General features: G+C 31.1%; 1 protein-coding gene across 1 annotated transcript; it reads left to right on the top strand.

Annotated features, from left to right (window-relative positions):
* The first annotated feature begins 1891 nt into the window (after window positions 1–1891).
* On the top strand, window positions 1892–6813 carry LOC130818039 (two-on-two hemoglobin-3). Its single transcript, XM_057684066.1, has 4 exons — window positions 1892–2241; window positions 2407–2537; window positions 6157–6301; window positions 6372–6813. Exons 1-4 carry the CDS (start codon window positions 2105–2107, stop codon window positions 6469–6471), a joined length of 513 nt encoding a protein of 170 aa, XP_057540049.1. The 5' UTR covers window positions 1892–2104; the 3' UTR covers window positions 6472–6813.
* The last annotated feature ends 15057 nt before the right edge of the window (window positions 6814–21870 follow it).

Genomic DNA, 21870 nt, shown 5'->3' with positions numbered 1-21870 from the left:
AGATTCACAATAACCAAACGTTGAATATTTACATTTTGGGATTTTTATTCTTATTCCAACCCTTAAATCCCTCTTGCCAAACTCACACAAAAAGTAATAATAAGTAAATTGGATTTAATTAGGACTGGAGGTAGTAGGTGGCATTTCCATGCCCTTTACCACATTGGTTGGTTCATAATTCTTATGTGTAGTTGGACTATGCGGTATGCGGTATGCGGTATGCGGTATGCGGTATGTCATCACTATGTCTCCATTTCCGATTTTCCATACTTCATGGTCCAATCTAGTTTCCCATTTTCAATATCCAACAAAATAATCAGCCCATAGTTTTAGCGTTCAACCCCAGGAAATATAGCTTGGGAGACGACCTAAAATAAAAAGTTCTCATTTTATATTTTTATTTTCTCTTTAATTTTTATTAATTAGACTATTTAGCATACATATTTAATGCGTCTTTCGGAGAGACCGTCTCTCATTACAATTTTTACTCAAAGTAAGCAACAGATCCATAATATTTATTAGGAGATAAACTCAAATAATTAGCCATTTTTGTATTATTAATATAAAATTAGACGATAAGTTTATATTGATATCTCTACATATGAGAACTCAATCCTTAAACTTCGCCACCATTTTCATTATATCGCCACCCTTTTTTATAAAATTACTAAAATGCCCTTAAATCTATTTTTAATTATAAAATCAACCATTATTATTACTAAACTAAATTTATTAATAATAATTAAAATAAAATGAAAAATATTAATTTTAAAAAAGAAAATAATTTTTAAAAATCGGATTATAAACCTAATCACACGTTTTGTGTTGAAATTTAATACATAATTACTCTTTTGGCCGAAACTTTTGATAGGAAAATCGCATTACTACAATATTTGCGGCATTAGAACCTAGACTTCAAAATCTTTCCAATGATATATTATATGCCAACCTCCGATAACCGAGCGAGAAATGACGATCGTTTAAAGTTTGTTTGTGTTGAAAATTGATACATGTTCAATCTTTTGGGTATAACTTTTCATACAAAAATCGTATTAATGCAAGGTTTAAGAGCTTTCCAATGACATATATATGCCCAATTCTGATAATCGAGCGAGAAATGGCGACTGTTTACAATTTGTAATGGTTTCTAACATTCAGTCGCGCGCGACCGGATCACGGTATGGTCGCATAAAACGCGCGACTGGACCGCGGTGGAGTCGCGCGTTTTACGTGACCTTACTGCGGTCCGTTCGCGCGTTTTAAGCGGCCATACTGCGGTCCGATCACACGTTTTATGCGACCATACCGTGGTCAGGTCGCACGCGACTGAATGTTAGAAATCACTGCAAACTTTAAACGGTCGTCATTTCTCGTTCGATTGTCAGAATTGGGCATATAATATGTCGTTAGAAAGCTCTTAAAGTCTAGTTTCTAATGCCGCAAACTTTGCAATAATACAATTTTTATATAAAAAGTTATGTCCAAAAAATGAACAAATATTAAATTTCAGTACAAACAAACTTTAAACGATCATCATTTCTCGCTCGGTTATCGGAATTGGGCATATAATATATATCATTGGAAAGATCTTGAAGTCTAGGTTTTAATGCCGCAAACATTGCAATTATTTAATTTTTCTATTTAAAGTTATAGCCAAAAGAGTGAACATGTATTAAATTTTAACACAATAATATTGATTCCGCAATCATATTGATGCTCATTTTAGTTGGCTATTGTAATTCGATTTTTAATTTTAGCTTATTTTAGTTTAATGAGTATTTAGAGAAAGTTTTTAGATAAATATAGGGATTAAAGGTTTAAAAAGTAAAAATTTAATATATAAGGAGTGCCGATAAAATGAAAAGAATGGCGTAATTTAATAATGCCTTAAAACAAATTTGTTAGAAGCAACTTCCCCATGTTCACTCTCCCCTTCACAGTTTGATTTCAATGAACTCATAAATAAATGCATGAATGAAGGCATCTTATTCACTTAATAAGATTCTCATTCTCCCTTTCTACCATAAGAATATCTTCCTTTCTTTTGATCATTAATTAATTGGGGTTACACATCGAATCTTGCTTCTGTTCTTACCCTAAAAATATGCAATCGCTTCAGCAGAAGGCTTCAGAGTACAGTGGGGTTCTCACTGATGATGCATTTGCTATCGATGACACCAATCTTTTCCAAAAATTGGGTCTTCAAACATTTATTGATCTCTCTACAAACTTCTATTCCAGGTTTAATTTCATCGTTTCTCATCTTTTTAGTTTTTTAATTCATCGAATTCTTGGTGTTCTTGGCTGTACATGTTTTCAACCCAGTTGAATTAGGTTTCTCATTTGGATTTTAATTTTTTTTTAAAAAAAGAAATTGTTGATTTTATTTGTTTTTGATGATGTTAGGGTTTATGATGACGAGGAAGAATGGTTTAGGTCTATATTTGCAAATTCAAAGAAAGAGGATGCAATCCAAAATCAATACGAGTTCTTTGTGCAGAGAATGGGAGGTCCACCTCTGTTTTCTCAGAGAAGAGGTATCATATGTTCCAATTTACTTATACATGAATTGCTATGCCGTTTATTTTTTATTTTTAATTTTATTGGTGTGAAGTTTTAATACTCATTTCTCCCTTTTCCTGCATTAATAAGCCTTACTAATACTGAAAGGGAGTGTGTTTTGGCCAGTGGCGGATTTAGAAAAAAATGAGTAATGTCAATCTAAGTAAAACACACATATTGGGTATGAGCTGCCCCAGTATTCTATGAGCGGGATACACCGGTATGGTGACAATGACGCTTATATTGGGTTTTGATCTCTGGTCAAGATATGTAGAAGATAATATATAAACCAACTCATGTATGATTTATTTATATGTAATATTTGATTTTGTTTTGGATCTAAGTGAGGTCGTCTGACCTCACTGATATCACCCTAGATATGCCACTGGTTTGGGCTATAAGGTCATGTTTTCTAAACCAATAGATTATCTGGTAAAATTCTATTTGATGTTTTACCTGTATTTATAAGCCTTACAATTAAAACAAACATTCACCAACAATGGCAAAGCCTTAATCACAAAAAAATATTTGGGTTGGTTACATGAACCAATAGATTATCCGGTAAAAATCTATAAGATTTAATTGCAAAGAAAAAATTAGAAGTCACTAAATATAGTTTAATTTACTTAAAAATAAGGTAGACTACAAGACCTGAATAATTGTTAAAAGTAGGAGTTATGTTTCTGGTTCTTTGATGTTCTGCCCAGATTGTTAGTCCTTTTTTCATGTACTAGCTTGATGGTAAGCTGGAACTGTTAAGCGTTAAGTGCTGACTAACTTATAAGCATGAGGAGGGATGAGAATGGACTGAAAACTGGCTAACAACTTAGACAAGAGGGAGAGGGGGAATTGATAATCTTGTGAAGAAGTGAAAAACTTCAACCACCAGCCAACCATGATTCTCTTCAAGGGTTCACTATTGTTACTTGATTGGTCATTTCGAAATGGGTGATCAATAGATCTTTCATGGGAAGGGGAGTGAAAATCATAGAAAGACATTTCCTTAATGTGGATTTGTCAAAGAAATTAGTTTTGTCTTATAAATAGTGTTACTGTTTGGCACATTTCTTTTATTATGATTATAATATACTTCCTCTGTTCTGTTTTTATTGTTATATTTGTATGGGCACAGGAATTAAAAAAAATTGGGCACAACAGTATAATTATACCCTCTACTTTTTCTTAATTGAAGAGGGAAAAAAGTTAGTGAGGCATTAAGTAGGATAAAAATAGGGGTAAAGTAGATATTTATATGGTTGTTTTATTTTTAAAAATAAAAATGTAGCAAGTAATATGAAATTGTCAAAAATAAAAAATGTAACAAGTATTATGGAATAGGAAGTAATTAAGGAAATAAGAACAATAATATCACTCAAAAGGCTAGTCCGTTAGCAATCAACAATTTGCAAAATATCTGCCAATTATTACTGTAAACATGAAAATACAAAATCAAAATTCATCCTCTATTAACGAATTAACTTCGTCTTCTTCCGATAATTCCAAACCTGAATTCTCTTTCTCGTCTCAAATTTTCAAATTACTACTTACGATGGTAATCTTCTCATCTCTTTTTAATGTTCTATGTAATATACCCTTTACATAATTTGTGATTAATAATTGTTTTTTAAATGTGAATATTAATGTTAATTTAACTTGATTATTATAGGAGAATTGTCAAAAAGGCAAAAATCATTATCAAAAGAAGATTTTTATGGAGGGGATTTGAGCATATATGAAAATCTAACAGAATTCGAATGTTTGCTAATTGCAAGTGATGTAAGTTCTCAAAAATATTAGAGGGAACAATACTTGGGTTTGCTCTCGGTTGCTCTACTGCTAAAGATAGAGCAATTGCAAGGAAAAAAATCCAAAATTAGTCATTAAAAAAGACGATAAAAAAATCCGACTTGGATCACAGTCAAGCTCGTCTAGCCATGTCCATAAGCAAATGCGTCATTCCCAATTAAGATCATAAATTGGGTCTTAAAATGGATAATAAGATTAAGGTTCCTATTGCAGTGATTCTCCTAATGATAATCTGGAGATAAGAACCTCAAATTTTACAATTTATAATTATTATAAAAGATCACAACATTTGGTAACCTCATTCCAACCTCCATTAATCACATACGAATTTTTATAAATTGTACAATTTAAGGTTCTTATCTCTAGATTGTCATTAGGTAGAATCACCGCAATAGGAACCTTAATCTAATTATCCATTTTAAAACCCAATTTTTGATCTAAATTGGGAATGACGCATTTGCTTATGGGCATGGCTAGACGAGCTGACCATGATCCAAGTCGGATTTTGTTATCGTCTTTTTAATGACTAATTTTGGATTTTCTCCTTGCATCTCTATCTTTTGCAGTAGAGCAACCGAGAGTGAACACAAGTATTGTGCACTCTCATATTTTTGAGAAGCTACATCAATCGCAATTAGCAAACATTCGAATTTTGTTAGATTTTCATATATGCTCAAATCCCCTTCATTAAAATCTTCTTTTAATAATTCTTTTTGCTTTTTCGACATTTCCTCCTGTAATAATCAAGTCAAAATTAACATTAATATTCAAATTAAAAGACAATTATGAATCACAAATTATATAAAGGGTATATTACATAGGACATTAAAAAGAGATGAGAAGATTACCATCGTTAGTAGGAATTTGAAATGAGAGATGAAAAAGAGTCCGTTTAGAGGAAGAGAATTCCTACTCAAAAAAAAGGAAGAGAATTCAGGTTTGGAATTATCAGAAGAAGATGAAGTTAATTCGTTAATGGAGGATGAATTTTTGTTTTGTGTTTTCATATTTATAGTAATAATTGGGTGTGATTTTGCAAATTATTGATTGGTAATGGACTAGCCTTTTGAGTAATATTGTTTTTCTTATTTTCTTAATTATATTATAATCATAATAAAAGACATTCTTAGAAATTAGTTTCCTGTTATAGTCATCACACATATATGCCACTGCTGTTTGCGAATTTGTCAAAGAAATCAATGTGGGATTATTCTCACTATGTAAGAACTTTAAGTTGTGGGTTAGTTTGCTTATATGAGTCGTAGATGTGTTTAATCATAGCTATAAGTTGAAATGGTTATCATTCATTGATTAGCGTTTAGCATCAATATCGCAATTTTACTTGATTGTCACTGGATAGTTTTATGTTATAATTTTTGTCCAAGTCCCTTGTGCAAAATATTACAAGCATTTGAAAAATGTTTATAATTCTAAAAACATGATCATTGGGTGCCATTTCAATAACTTCAAGTGTTAAAGGGTAACGCTTTCGTAGTTTTTGCCGTGTTATTGTTATTTCTCTTTGGGACTTTGCTAGTTTTTTCATCTCATCTAATTTGTGAACTAATGTGTGAAAAGGTTTGTATTTGATTGTTTTTAGTTTCAGAAATTTTGTATGTGTTCGGGTTTATTTTTACTTTTCTCTCATGAAATGCTAAGAAAACATTTCCCTTTTATTGTATACTTTGCCTAGGCGGAAACCATTTGATATTAGGGTAATGGCATGTTAGTATTCTTGTTGTAATCGCCCAAGTTTGCCCTTTGGTAATACATAGGCCTTTGCTGCAGGTCATCCAGCTCTGATCGCCCGCCACAGACCATTTCCTGTGACTCTGCAAGCGGCAGAAAGGTGGTTGCATCACATGCAACAGGCTCTGGACACTTCGACTGACATTGATTCTGATTCAAAGACTAAGATGATGAACTTCTTCAGGTAACCGATGATTCGTATAAAATCGAAGTTCTAAATTTTGTAATATGAATAATGACGAGATTTTGCGCAGGCACACTGCATACTTTCTTGTAGCTGGAGATGAGTTGAAATCTAAAAATGAGCAAGTTACATGCAACCATGCTACTAATAAACAATCTTCTGAAGAGTGACATCATTAGGCTAGGAATACATACTCTTTTGATGAAGTCTATTTGAAGCTGTCTTCATCATGCCATTATTTAAGCTGATTGACCATAAAGTCTTCAATTACTTTCAAAGAAATTGTGGAATAAATTTAGCATTGTAATCCATGTAAATCTGAAGCAGACAATATTTCTCATCTTGGGGAAACTAATTGTATTAGTTTGAGCTAATATTTTCAGTCTTTGGTATCTTGTATAAGTGGCATGTTTTGGTTGTTGGTTTTACATGCAGAAAATAATAATAATAATGAATATTTAGTGTAATTTTACTAGAGAAATATTTTAACAAGTTTGATAATTGTGTTTGTTCTACTTATATCATTTTATTTTCTTCAAAAGATTTGTATTAATTTTTATTATTTGGAAATATGATATTAGGTGTTCATGGAAAATTGTTTAAAAAACACTACGATATAATCACAGATTTTTTACTCAAAACAAATCATGTTCATGTTGATCAAAATAAATCAAAGCTTTATTTTTACTTTAGATGAAATTTATGCCGATATTGACTTAGTTGTTATACATGATTAAATCCATTAAAAACAAAATTAGAATTAATTAATGCTTGGTCGAAATTTTATATTAAAAAAAAAGAAAAATTTTAAATTGAAAATTTCTGACTAATTTCTAACTGCATTTAGTCGGAAAAAAATTCCAACCATTTTCAGACTAAAATTCAACCGGAAACAAAATATTCATTTTGACATCAATCATTTCGCATTATTGTTATAATATAAGTTGCAAATCAATAATTGAAGTAGACCAAATTTTTGTTGCAAATAACTGTGAATACATTTTTTTTTAAACGAAATATGAATACTTATGAATTAATTAATAAGTATTTAATTTAAAAAAAAAAATCATTCTTGTATCGGAAGTAGCTCTCATATTGAATCTTGAAATCATATCGTAAAATCAATCGATTCTACCAAATACGACTAATACTTTATTAATACTATATTAATACCACTAATAGTGCACATTCAAGTTTATGAATTAGTGGGTGCATAGAAATGAAATCTTATGGATGTCATAATATGTGTGTGTTAATGTGGGGATTAAGTGTATGATTTAAAGTGGGTGTTTAAGATGGTGATCAATGCATGGTGTTAATGGCGTATTGATGGAGGGACTTAAACATGGTTATAATATCATGATGAATGAATTTAATGAGGTGATTTAGAAGACCAAGAGTCAGATCCTGCTCGAGGTGCTCGAACAAGGCATCCAAAGAAGTCAAGTGCCTTAAACGAGTAAGCAGTTCAGAACAACAAAACAGTAGCTTGCTGGATAAATGTGCTCGAACGAGCGGTAGGGAGCTCGAACGAGCACTATTTTGCACTTAGATCAGAAGCATCAGATGAAATATGCTCGAACGAGTTGTGTGATTGCTCGAATGAGCGCTATTGTCAGAAGCTCATTTGATTCTGTTTGTGTCGTTTCAAGTTCTTGGATCTGTTTTAATGTTGTTAATTCTTTGCATTAAGGTTGTAGGCTCATTAAATGTAATTAGCCTGTATAATTAGAGAGCTCATATGATCACTATAAAACATCAAAGACAAACCCCTAAGCCTAGACACATAGCCTTTAATTCTCACATATTGTATACTTCATTTGTAAAAGTTGTTATACTCCATTGAAATAGTATAAACAAGATACTACACACTTCGGAGGACATAGCAATAATTGGGTGAACCTTTTTAAATTATTGTATCATTTTGCATTGTTTATTTTCTTTCAAACATAGTAAATTCATTGAAATCGTTATAATTCATCAAGCTAAGGTACTTCAAACCTTTTCCATTTGGTGATATAAGAGTTTTAGAATACATGTTAGACCCTAATCTAACTCTCATTTCGGTTTATATTATGTTGATACACTTTATCTTCAAGAAAACCCACTGAGAACTCTTGTCTGCACTCAAGGCAAGGACTCTTGCCAAACAACAAACGACATCAAACCTAATACACAAACTGAATAAGTGAGAATATTGGCTTGTGACTGCCAAATTCTTGCCTTAGAAAGGAAAGATTGGCTTCACTCACAAATCAAGTGCCTTCTCCACTACATAATCAAGGTTCACTTCCTTGAATGTAGTAGTATATGCCCTTATTCCTTAGGTTCATTCACAAGGTATAAGGAACACCCGAGTGTTTTACTCACATCCAAGACTCAAAGCCAGACTTTCTAAATTCGCACTGAATTTTTATTATTTTGATCAAAACGAATTACAAAGGAGGAGGGAAAGGCTTATTTATAACCTTGCCTTTCTAACAAATTCTAACAAACCGTGTATTACAACTCGTAAGAGTGAGCTAGCTGTCCTCACAGAATACAACCGTTATGAATTAGTTAGTTAGTTACAATTTTGTTGTGTAAAGCCTAACTAACACCTAACATTTCATGTTTACTGAATTACATGGTTTTATAATTGATGATTATTAAAGCCCTTGGTCTCTTGCTATTTGGGCCATGTAAATAATTTATTTACATCACTTCTACTTCTTCTTGTTGCCCTGCTGAATTTGAGATTCTCACTTCTTAGTTTGTGTTTGAGTTGTTTTGAGTTGGTTTTTTGATGTTTTCCCAATTGCCTTGTTTGTTTCCCTACCTCCTGTGGTTCTACTTTTTCTGAGTATTGTCCTGAACGAACATAACCAATTGTATATGGTTCTATTGTAAATGTGACTTTAATTTTATAAATCAAACTTATAAATCATGTTACAAATGTTTAGTAGAAAAACAAATTACATATGACAATCAAGAACTATGCTTATATACATCACTAAGAACTCCAAGATACCGATACTTAAATTCGAACAAAGTAACAAGAAGATTTTGTATTGAACTTGATATTAATTCTAGGTGAGATTCTCTATCCTAAAAAATCATTCCCTCCATACTACGGTGCTTGGGAATGTATACCGAAAATATGTTCTGAGATACAAAGAATTGCACTAAATTCCTAGCACGGGAAATTAGAATGACATTTGAAAACTTAAATGAAAGAAAAAACAAAAAATTACAATCGAGGATTGCAAGTTCTCTATGTAAAGTGCTAGAGAGGATAAGAATTCAGAAAATGCATGTAAGAAATAATCTATAACATGCCTTTTGTATTTATAGAAGAGCAAACACCATTTAATGAAGTAAAATGTCGCTTCATGAAATGCAACATTGATACACGAACCAATGTCGACATTAAATCAATCCATCCCTACGTATTTCAGAATATATCACATTTTAACCATAGGTAGTTATAGCATAACCAACAAAATGGATAAAACTAATTTGCGAAAAACCGCACAAACTGACTAGGTATAAACCAGTCGCTCGCCTGGTGCAAGTTCCATTTTTGCCATCTTGCGAAGTCGACCTCACTCGACTCCTTTGTAATTTTTGGGATATTTTCAATTAATTATTTATTTAATTAATTTATTTTATTTAATTAATTTAATTTCATTCCCCATACCATTATACCCTAACAATAATCCTCTCCCATTTAGAGTGTGTATAATCCTTTTCCTCTTTCGCGATCCATAATATCTAACCCATTTCATTCATCAATGTCAATAACCGTCCGAATTGAATTGACACCTAGTACAACACATTTTTACAATTGGTTATATCCCCTAATGTCCGTCCGGATTGAATTAAGCAGATATATCCAACCAATTGAAGGAGGTGCACATTGAATAATTCGTTAAACTCACATATGTGACACGTTAAAGGCAATGCGTCCATATCTATTCATAAGTCCAATGAAGTCACAAGTATGCCCCTTGACTTCATTGAGGCGGCCAAACCCCGAACTCATATAGGTAGCTTCTCATGGTTATCATGCTTTCGTGAATGAAGCACTCAATCTAGAGATCTCCAAACTCTAGAAATTGGAGAGCTCGAGGTACTACTCTACTACCTCGTTTTTCAACATCACGAACAAAGCAACTAAGGATCACTTATGTGTTGCTTCTCAACATTTGATTAATGATCAATCCACATTGAATTCAAGACTAGATGTTTCTTCTAGCATCAAATTGGGTTTCACTCATGGTGTTGAAGAATGGGCATGTACCAATTTTATTAAACCATGAAATTCATAGACTTAGTAAGAATACTTTGTCTAACTTTGAACTTTGTGCACATAGTCAAAAATTGTGATCCCTCCTTTGATAAGCCCTAATTTTCGGCTTTACCTCAATTAGATGTCATAGCATTATCAAAGTTACATTCGACTATCAATACCTTATACAAGCCACTTGCCAATCACACTAGATTGTTTTGTGCACAACTTTGGCTTTAAATATCACAAATATGAGTTTTTTTTTTAAACTATACAGTCTACATATTTGTCTAAATCATGACAAATAACATTAATACCATAGTGGAATAAGTTAAAACTTTGTTTGTTATTGGGTGATCAAAACTTGGTACCTCCCCCACAAACATATACTTTGATCAACATAGAGAATGGCCAATTCACTAAAGATCAAACTCACACTTGAGTACCTCTTCAAATTTGAAGAACTTCCACTACAAAATTAACTAAATTCATGATACAACATAAACATTTTGGACTTCAAATAATTTTCCTATTAAGGAACTTTAAGTTGTAAGTAAAACTTTACTTAACAATTATAAAATAATTTGATTCTTGTATAAATCAAAATTACATTTAATTTATATAACCATTCCAAGTATTTAGGAAATAACTTCAACTAGAAGACATGAGGGTAATTTATGAGGGTAATTTTGGACTTTACCTTAAGTATAATAAAATACTTATCTCTTAGTCCTTAAACTTTTGTGTTAAAATTCATTTAACATTTACCTCCACCATTTCCTTCATAGAAGGAATATGACATATTACTTTGTCAACTTTACTTATACAATTCCAAAATAAATATATCATAATTTTTAAAATATACATGATACAACATACCATATCAAAATTCAAACATTTATTTAACCATTGTATTTTCTATAACCTTATTGAAATAAATTCAATAATCAATTATCATATTAAGTATAATACCACTTAATAAATCTTGAACATTATTACATGCTCACCGATCTTCATATATAATATGAAAATATATCTATAACATATTGTTATACTTACTTGGAGATTAAGTTACTAAAATTCAAACAATTATTCCCTCGATACACATCAATGCTAATTTTCTTTTAGAAAACTTAAAGTTATATGATACTTAAGTATCAAAATAAATAACTATGGGTAAACCGTCATATTAGTAATATGAATACAATATTAAAAACCTTTACTTTGAAAGCTTTAACAAAACCAAACTTCATTAAAAACCTTTTCCTTAATAAAGCAACTTATATTTTCTCTTTTAGAAATACATGCTTTATCAAACGATTAGCAAATCAATTTAAAAAAGAACAAAGTGTCATAATCATTTGTATAAACTTTGTAGGTATTTAAACCTATCTAACATTGAAAATAAATTTCAAAATAAATATTGCATCACTTGGTATTATAATCAAATAACATTTATATATAATATCTTTTGTTCTAATAATTAGAATTTATAGTAGATGTTATAAATAACATAATCTATATAGATGCATCCTTATTTTGAACCTTGAGATAATTCAAAATAAATTTCCTTTGTAATAAAATAACTAGGAGTTTTCTTTAAATCAAACACTTTAAACCAAGTAAAACACTTAATATCAACTTTAATTTAAATAATTACATTCTTCCTTATAATTGTCACACCAAATTTATTAGGTGTTATCCGACAACATAAAATACCTTATCATACCCATTAACCGGAATAAAACTTATTTAGTACTTTCCTCCAAAATAAATATTAGTATAAAACTTTACATATATTCATGCAAATAATGCACATTTTGAAAATCAAAATAATAACATATTATGGAACTTGAATTACCATAATGAAACTTAAAGCGATGACGTATACTCTAGTTCAAGAGTAACATGTGAATTTCAATTAATACATTAATCAATGTAATAATGAAAGAATTCATATCTTGTTTTACTTAGCAAATCAACACTTATACCATATAAGATTAAACTATCATATATATCAAAATAAAACATGACAAAATTGTCTTTATCATTTATTTGATGTATAAAATTACTTATATAATCATTAAACTCATTTTACTTATAAACATTATGGAACTTAACCTCTATAAAAACAACTTTAATGAATAAATTTCTGAGTTTAAAATAATGTTGATAACTTTCAACCTTTATGTAATAACATTATTAAATTTTCAAATCCTTGTTAACATCACCTTTATATTAAAACTTACTTTTAATGAATCCTTGATGATAAACCTTTAAACTTATTCGTGTCAAGAGCTTTGTACCCTTTCATATATAAACACATTTATATAAACTTAGGTAAAATAAATAATTGACAAAATAATGTTACCCATATAAAAATTTTATATGTTCAAAATTAAACAATATTGGTTATAAAACCACAAAGAATATATCATAAAAACTAACTTGAATCATGCACAAGTTCATAGAAATAATTCTACACATGAAACAAAATAATGCAACATAAACTTTTGTTAAGAACAACATTGCAAAAATATACTTTATACTTCAATTAACTTTATTGTTAACTAAACATGGATCATGCAACTTTTTAAGTCAATTCACTCAAATGGTGAAACACACATCAATAACAAAATCATTATTGAAATTGGTCAAACGATAACCAATCATAACCAACATATAATGTTTAACTTCCATAACAAAATTTATCTTGTCATACCAAACATGCAAAGACCCAAAAATTAACATATTACCATTAATGTATTAATGCAATTATAAAAATAATTAATCTTAATAATAACACTTATTGTCTTTTTATAAAAAAACAAAACATGATACAAAATAATACAAGATAAATATGTCAGAAAGAATAGAACTTTTATCATCTAATCATGCATCAAAGAATACTTGTTAAAACAATAGTTGGCAAACTTTATACATCTTTGATAATAATTTTAATCATCATAAAATTATGGTAAGTTACTTATACATCTAACCATCAAATTTCTTTGATAAAAATTAATGGAGTTTTATCATTTACACCAAATAACAAACATGACCAAATAACCATGATCACTTTACCAATTTCCATGAATATAAAAACTTACTTAAATATGTAACCTAAAATATTTCTCTATTATCATAAAATTAATAAACATATGAAATTAACATAGAGAACTTAATAAATTTTTACTTAATGTAAATAGAAGATCTTACTTGACTTTTAGATTTTACCAACAATTACATTTTTGAGAAGTAGCATCTCTACCATGTAATTATGTCCATCTCTCTTACATAACTTGATCAAAACAAGAAACAACGCAACTTTTCATGAACCAATGCATCCTTTCATGAACCAACGTGCCCCTTTGTCAAACCAATGCATTCTTTTATTGAACTAATGCACCCTTTCGAAAATCTCTACGATTATCTCATCACCCGATCATGGTGTAATTTCCATATAAGCAAAATTTAAAACTTTCCCAACAAATTTGTCAATTTTGACAAAGTTTGTGGTTAAAACTTTGAGACTTGCCATACTTACTTTAGAAAAATGACGTTTTAGATTGTTGTATATTATGACTTTAAATTAATAATTAAACTCATAAAATAAAGTTACATAAACTTTGTAGGTTATAAAAAAATACGACCAGTCCAAACCTTTGCTTGACATACACCAAATGTAGACTTTATCATCGGGAATCACCATACATCGAGCATAGTAAAAAGAAGATTTTGTATGTGACTTGATATAAATTCTAAGCGAGACTCTCTTCCTAAAACATCATTTCCTTCCTACTACGGTGCTTGGGAACGTATACAGGAAATATATTTTGAGATACAAAGAATTTCACTAAATTCTTAGCATAAGAAAATTAGAACGACATGAGAAAACTTAAATGGAAGAAAAAACGGAAATTTACAATCGAGGATTGCAATTTCTATGTAAAGTGCTAGAGAGGAGAAGAATTCAGAGAACACATGTATATTCCATGTATATCTCATATAAGAAATAACTTACAAATGTCTTCTATATTTATGGAAGAGCATACAACCATTCATGAAGTAATATGTCACTTCATGAACCGCAACATCAATTCACGAATCGATGTCGATCATAAATCAATCGAATAAAACGAACATTGCAAAAACCAGCGCGAAAGTCGCGGGCCGCGACCTGAGAAATTTCCAAAACAGAAACTTTGTCTTGAAATCTCGCGATTTGCTAGTCTTTCGCGATCCGCAAAAATACTATTGCACAAAATAACAATTTTGCAATATTGGGATATTTAGCTTAATTAATAAATTAATTAATTTATTTAATTTAATTAATTTAAATTTTCGATGACCATTATATGCTCTAAATAAAAACATAGTTTGATGTCTAAAAGTGATCACTTATAACGTCAAAATGATTACTTATAGTTCTAAAGCGATAACTTTTTATAGTTTGTGCTTGTTTGGTATAGGATTTTGATTACTCAATTCTGTTAAAGCAATATATTAGAAACTGTTACGTTTAATGCAAAAATAATGTAATTTGTTCCTGAAGTATAATAGATTACTGTGTTATCGTTCAGTTGTCAACGGAAGTAGATTATAATGTCAATTCTTCATCATCTTCTCTACTCTATTCATTTCATCCCTTTCCAATTCAATATCTTCTCCACCTCCATTATCATGTTCATCTTATCATTTCAACTATGTTGCAATAAGCAATAAGTAACATCAATATGGCGGTGATGGCGACTGTCAATGGCAGTGCTATATTCAAGATTTTTCTTTACTAATCTTTTTACGACATTGAATGATTTATTTTCTCTGTTGATTTTTATTCTATCTTTCAATTGATTTTCATTATTTTCTAGAGAATGCTGAATATATAAGAAAGCAAGGGAAGAGTGGTTGTTGAATTTGTTTCTTGTTGATGATCAAATGATGATGAATCTTGATCTTTCATTTTTTTCGATTATTTAAATGATATTGAAGATCTTAAATTTTGAATTTTCAATTATCTTCATGTTTTAATGGTCATTATAAAGATAAACCAAGGGATTAAGAGAAAGAATTTAGGGAAATTTCACGTAGTAATCTTGAGATTTTGGGTTTTTCACGTGTTAACCAAAACTTTTTTAAAATCCACGTGGTAACCCTAAAGTTTGTCATAATGTGCCACCGTGACCTTTTCGAACAAAAAAAGTTAGGAAACATTAACTCAAAGCTAGAAGGCTGCTGAAACCTCTTTTATTCGAATGTCCATTACAAAATTCATATGCTTTTAACATTTTCTCCCAAATCATATACTCTAATTCTATCTTCTTTCATCCAATTTACATTCTTTCCCCCAAATTCAAACTTTACTTTTTTTCAATTTTTCATCTTCTATAAAATTAAAGTTCCTTTGTACTTAAAATGATTTTTTGCGCAATATTTCTTCAAATTCGCTTGGAAGTAACAATAAAGTACTTTCGGTTTCCAACATTCAACAATAAGATGGTACTAAATTCAACAGAAAGAATGTAAATTTCTATGATTCAATAACAAGATTTTCAAAATTCAAGACCAACAGTATAGATTTCTAACATTCAACATCAAGAATTTGACATTTGAACAAAAAAAATCGACAGCAACCGCAACAAATTAGGACTTGAAATTTTTCAAAGTTTCCAAAATTCAAGATTAAATTATTAACCTTTCTTGATCTAGAGCTTGATTATGATCTTTGTAGATTAAAATTAGGGAATTTAAAGTCACTTTTGGGGATTTAGAGTTAGGGTTTTAATGGAATTGGGGGAAATGTTAGGATGAGAGAGAGTGTGTTCATTTGGGGTTAGGTTCGAATGCCATCAGAATGTGATAATGCTGAAGACTTAATGTTGCCTAACACTTTTGGTTCAAAAAGGTCACGATGGTACATTATGGAAAACTTCATGGTTACCGCGTGGATTTTTAAAAAGTTTTTGTTACCAAGTGGAAAACCTAAAACCTTAGGGATACCACACGAAATTTCCTAAGAATTTATTTTTATTAGTCATTTCGTACCTGTTCAAACTAAACAAGAATTATCAATAACATTTTCCATTACCATTTTTCTTCCTTAACAAATTACACTTCATTACATTTTCACTGAGTATAATGAACACTCCCTTAGTACATATGATAAAAGCTAACACCAAGGGTCTGCTTGGAATACAGTATAACATTTACAGGGTAATCAATTTTGGAAGAAAGAGTACCATGGGACCTTGTACTAGGGGAGATAATTTATGGGATAAAATTTTCTTGGTTTGGTATCTATACTAAAGAATTAATTTTGGTGCAACAAAAGAGTTTGGTACAATGGAATTAAGTACTTGATAAAAATCCAAGAGAAAATACAGTCATATTTCTCAAACACTTACAAAAGTTCATAACAACAAATTGCTTTACACTTGATCTAAAATCATCATAAGAATATCATATTTTTCATCTTCGTCCTGCAAATCACGAAATATCACACAATATCATCCTCGTTCATCTTTTTAGACAAGATTAGTGCTTGTGCTCTTGAAATGCCATGAGCTTTTCCTAATTCTTCATGCAAACTGGATTTAGAATTCTTTGGAGCTTCCAACACCGAAACCAACTTCTCAATTTGTGCATTACTGCTTTTAATCATTTTTTCCAACATTGTTTCTAAATTTTTTTGCATACTTGTATGTCTTTATTTTTGCGCAGCTTTTTTTTTTTTTCTCCTTGGAAGAGACCTCATCTACAACCTTCTCATCTACAACCCTCTTATTAGTCGCCGACACCTAATTGGGCACATCTTCTTCTTTGTTTTCTTCTTTGCTTGGTGTTGTATCTTGGAGCATGGTCTCTTCATCAAACTTATCAGTAGGCATTGTAGCTTTTGAACCCATGGCTCAATCTTTGGAGTAGATTAACTCGAGATCATCATAAAATAGAAAAGGTTTCTGAAACACGCCTTTTGCATCTTTATGACTTTGTAATATAAATTTATTGAGGAGACTAAAGAACTAACAAAAACAGCTCAACTATTAACAACAAAGTTTCAAATAACCAAAGTTCAAAAATCAAATAACAATCCAAACAAAAATACCATATAATAAAAACCCAACAAAAAAGTAGAGAAAAGAAAATCAAATTCATCCTCATAGAGGAAAAGATTGACAATTTCAACAAAGATATATCAAGAAAGAAGAATTTAAGCAAGTGGGTCAGCACAAAAAGATTGACTATGGAAAGGATTTACATATTCAGCAAAGGACTATGGAAAGGATTTATAGAGAAAATCCAAACAGAAAGGATTATGTTTTAAAATATGTGAAAAATTTAGGGAAGTTAAGAAATTGATTCAGCAAAGCACTTTTATAATGACGATCAACCTTTTGACACATAGCATGAAAAATACAAATGGACATGGAATGTATTGTATTTATAGGTTTACACCAAATTGGTTGTCAATTGTGATGAAAATAATAGTAGTGTGAATCAATCACCTTGGCCCAATCCTCGAATAGTGTACAATCACTAGTCACCATTTTTTGGTTATCATCCCATCTGAACCTGCTACCTTTTAGTTTGATATCTTGTAAAGCATTGAAGTGTTTCCTAAGATAGCTGAGTCTTGAATCAATATAAGAGACTTTCAGCTCAATTTCAGGCATGCTTGCAGCAAATAACTTCTCCAAATGCGCCAAATAACCACTTCTAAAACCACTCTCGGCTTTCCATTTCCCTATAGCAAACATTTCCACCAACAATTCACCAAAAGTTGATCTTCTCCATAAGTCCATCTCCTTTGAGTATTCTTATCAACACTTGCTCCACTTTCGCTCACAGCACAATATTATGCGAGCACAATGAGACCATATAGGCATAATCATGGAATATTCAAATAGCAAGCTCGTTATACAACATGCCATAAAATAAAGTGGAGAAATTTACTTTGCACATTGGGTAACCTAACAAACTCATTAAAAAAGATCAGTAATGCCATATCATTAAAACATAGCTCATTAAAAACAACACATTATATCAAAAGTTTCATAGTATCAGAAGTTCACATACATTCACAATACAATTTTGCAATAACATGAAACATAATCAAACTGTAGTTGATTGTGCTCCCCTATAAAGCTTCCAATTATCAAAAATTTAACGAGCAAGATTGTCTCTCCAAAGAGTCCAAGCAATAGATGATTCAACTACATCAATATTGTGGCCATCATCATCAACATTCATCAGTTGTTGTCCATAATCAGTATCTAACAAAGGCTCAAGCGGATCAAACTTTTTTCTCTATGAATAAGATTATGGAGAAGACAACATGCAGATATAATATTGGAATGTGTTTTAGCTTTATAAAAGTTAGAATTGCGATGTATTGCCCATCTTATCTTTAACAAACCGAAGCACCTTTCAATCACATTTCTCGCAACCGAGTGTTTCATGTTGAAATACTCTAGTGATGTTCTTGGTTTGTAACCATCTTTCCATTCTTTTAAATGATACCTTTAACCTCTATATGGGGCCAAAAAGCCTTCTCCATTTGTATGTCCAGCATCAACTCAGTAATAAGTTCCTAAGAAAATTGATAAAAAAAAAAGCTCATTATTCATCTACATTCATAACTTAAGATGTTGAGATAGGTAATACCTCACCACGAGGAATCCTAATTGGATGAGTTCTTAAAAGGGCATCTTTTAGGATTCTACTATTAGCTGTTGAGCCTTCCCAACCCGGTAAAACATAGGCAAACTCTATATCTACCGAACAAGTTGCCAATACATTAGTTGAAATTTCACCGTTTCTTGTTCCATACCGAGGCTCGTCAACCTCTTGAACTTTTAGGTTGATGAATGTTCCATCTAAAGCCCCAAGACAATTCTACAAATTACCACACAAAAATGTATCATTATTATATAAACTCGTATAAACCTAAAACACAAACAGTTAATCTATGTACCTTAAACCTCTTCCATCTCTCATCATTGCTATCCTCGGGGATAGGTTCAGCAGTTTTCAATAGGATATTGTGCAATCACATAATACACCTCAGTATTTGTCGGAAGTTCCTAGTAATCGTCTCTTTTGATCTTCTCAAACGTCTAACAATCAACCTTTGCTTTTGATCATGGCCCAATATGTTTAAAAATATTGCAACCCTCTCTTCCACAAACATATTTCTAGACTCCTTTAAACCACCATGATTCTTAAGCAAATCATAACTTGTGAAAAGTACTCTTATCCATCCTAAGTTGGTCAAAACAACTTAATTCATCTCTAAAAAAACTCATTAACACTTCTCATACCTAGTATTAAGCTTCTTTGGGTGGAATGAACATTTATTTTTCTCGGAATTTTAAGTAACTCAAGAAAAGTCATTAGGTAAGAAATGATAAACATCATCATCACATCCCTTAATCTGATAAAATAAATAAGTGAAACAATAGCCTTTTGGCGTTTTCAGAGCGGCAAACGAGGCATGACTGCATAAAATTATATATTTAGAAAATTGATAAAAATCAATAAATATTAAATGAACACTGGGAAATGAATGCTAACACAAATTATAGAAATTGATTTCACAACAATCAGATTTGTACAATAGTCTATATCATTATTATATAAATTGATTTCAAGTTTAACTGTGTAAATCTATAAATATTAATTGTTTTTGGCTATTCGTCACTAAAAAGTCGAAGTAAACCTAACCTAAATACACATTGAGGGAGAGCAACGGCTAACAAGAATGTGAGAAAGGGATTATTTCATGACTTAAAATATTACCCTGGGGACTGAAATGTAATACTCTAATTTTGAGGGAAAATTTTTTTGAGTTGTACCACTTACATGCAATCCAGGCCCTTTAGTTTAAGCCTTTTTTAGTGATTCGGGTAAATATCGGGGAAGCTCACCAAATCGGGTAAATATCGGATGGAAGGCCATTGAAGCTGGCTAAGGTACCCAATTGACTCCAGAAGGTTCCTCAACTTATATTGCTAATGCAAAGAGAGATTTGTAAAATAGCTGAGAGATGTTTACATGTCGCCCTTAAAATCTCGTTGATTCCCTCATCATCATTTGTCAAAGCTGCAGAATCCAGCTCTTCACATGACTCGATTTTGGTTCTTCAAGGACAGAGGGTCTGTGCAATGGGGGCGATATATCTCTCAATCTGCTGGCTGCAATTATGAATTCTGAGATGTCTGAAAGGTGCTGAAGGTTTTTAACAACATTGATCAACTATTTGCATTTTCTTATGGTCAATGTATGCAAGAAAGATAAGGTGATTGAAAGAGAATCCAATTCATGAACTGAATTGATATGCAGCTTCTTCAATGTGGAAGTAATAGATGTTTCCAGATCATTCAGTAGTTGTTTCAGTAGGTTTACATGTGTATTGACTACTTCCAATCTCTCAACGGCTCGAACGAAGGGCATGGACATCAACTTTAGGCAACCATTTATTCTGAGTTCAAAAAGACAATTGAAAACTTGTTCTGGAAGTTCATTTTTATTCCTTTAAAACCATCCCTTCAGTTGGGGCAGATCAGCCAACATCAAAATCGTAAGGGATGGGTAACATGTTGTTGTAGAAGCAGCTTCCTCGTAATTATCAGAATCCTCTATCCACTCCAAGGCATTGAGGCTCCAAAGCTGAAGGCACACAAGATTACGCATTGTACTAAAGGATGGAAATTTTCAATAGTGACTAAAATCTGTTTTTATTAAGGACACAAGATTACTGAGAAAGTATGAGAATTGTTGTCTCATAGCTCATTTCACAAAAGTTATTCCCGCCCATCCTTGAACTTCCAAGTTTTTAACGGTGGCAAGAGTTTGCAAGACTTCAAACTCTTCAATCTTTGCTAGAAATTTATCATTTTCAGGATGTTTATGGTGATCACGACCTTATTGGCTAAATCCAAAGCTTGTAAACCCCTTAGAGTTTCCAGAATTTATTTGAGTTCCGGAATAACAACAAGCCCACAAGATTGGTGAGGAAGAAAAAGCAGAGTCTCCAACTGTTTCGCGTTACGAAGCCACTATGGAGCTTTCCAATAAGAGTCCACCATAAAGCTCACATGAAGAATTTTTTGATGATTGACTTTCTGTGTAGGATTACAAAGTAAACGATAATGATCTCTTACTAAATGTTTCACCACCTCATGCTTCAAAACTTGTACCTTGTAGAGCATCAAACCCCTTTTTATCACTTTCACCTTTTTTAATAAAATGTTCTACTTTGAGAAGTTTACGTAAAAAATTTTTGAATCTTTTTGCTGGA

Source organism: Amaranthus tricolor, chromosome 7 (genome assembly GCF_026212465.1).
Source record: "Amaranthus tricolor cultivar Red isolate AtriRed21 chromosome 7, ASM2621246v1, whole genome shotgun sequence".
Lineage (NCBI taxonomy): Eukaryota > Viridiplantae > Streptophyta > Magnoliopsida > Caryophyllales > Amaranthaceae > Amaranthus > Amaranthus tricolor.
This window is presented reverse-complemented; position numbering and strand designations above follow the sequence as displayed.

Bases quoted from the DNA above. Each gene is read 5' to 3' on its own strand.
- LOC130818039 (XM_057684066.1), top strand. From the start codon at position 2,105: ATGCAATCGCTTCAGCAGAAGGCTTCAGAGTACAGTGGGGTTCTCACT. The intron at 2,242-2,406 runs GTTTAATTTCAT...TGATGATGTTAG, and splicing joins TCTACAAACTTCTATTCCAG to GGTTTATGATGACGAGGAAG. The intron at 6,302-6,371 runs GTAACCGATGAT...GATTTTGCGCAG, and splicing joins AAGATGATGAACTTCTTCAG to GCACACTGCATACTTTCTTG.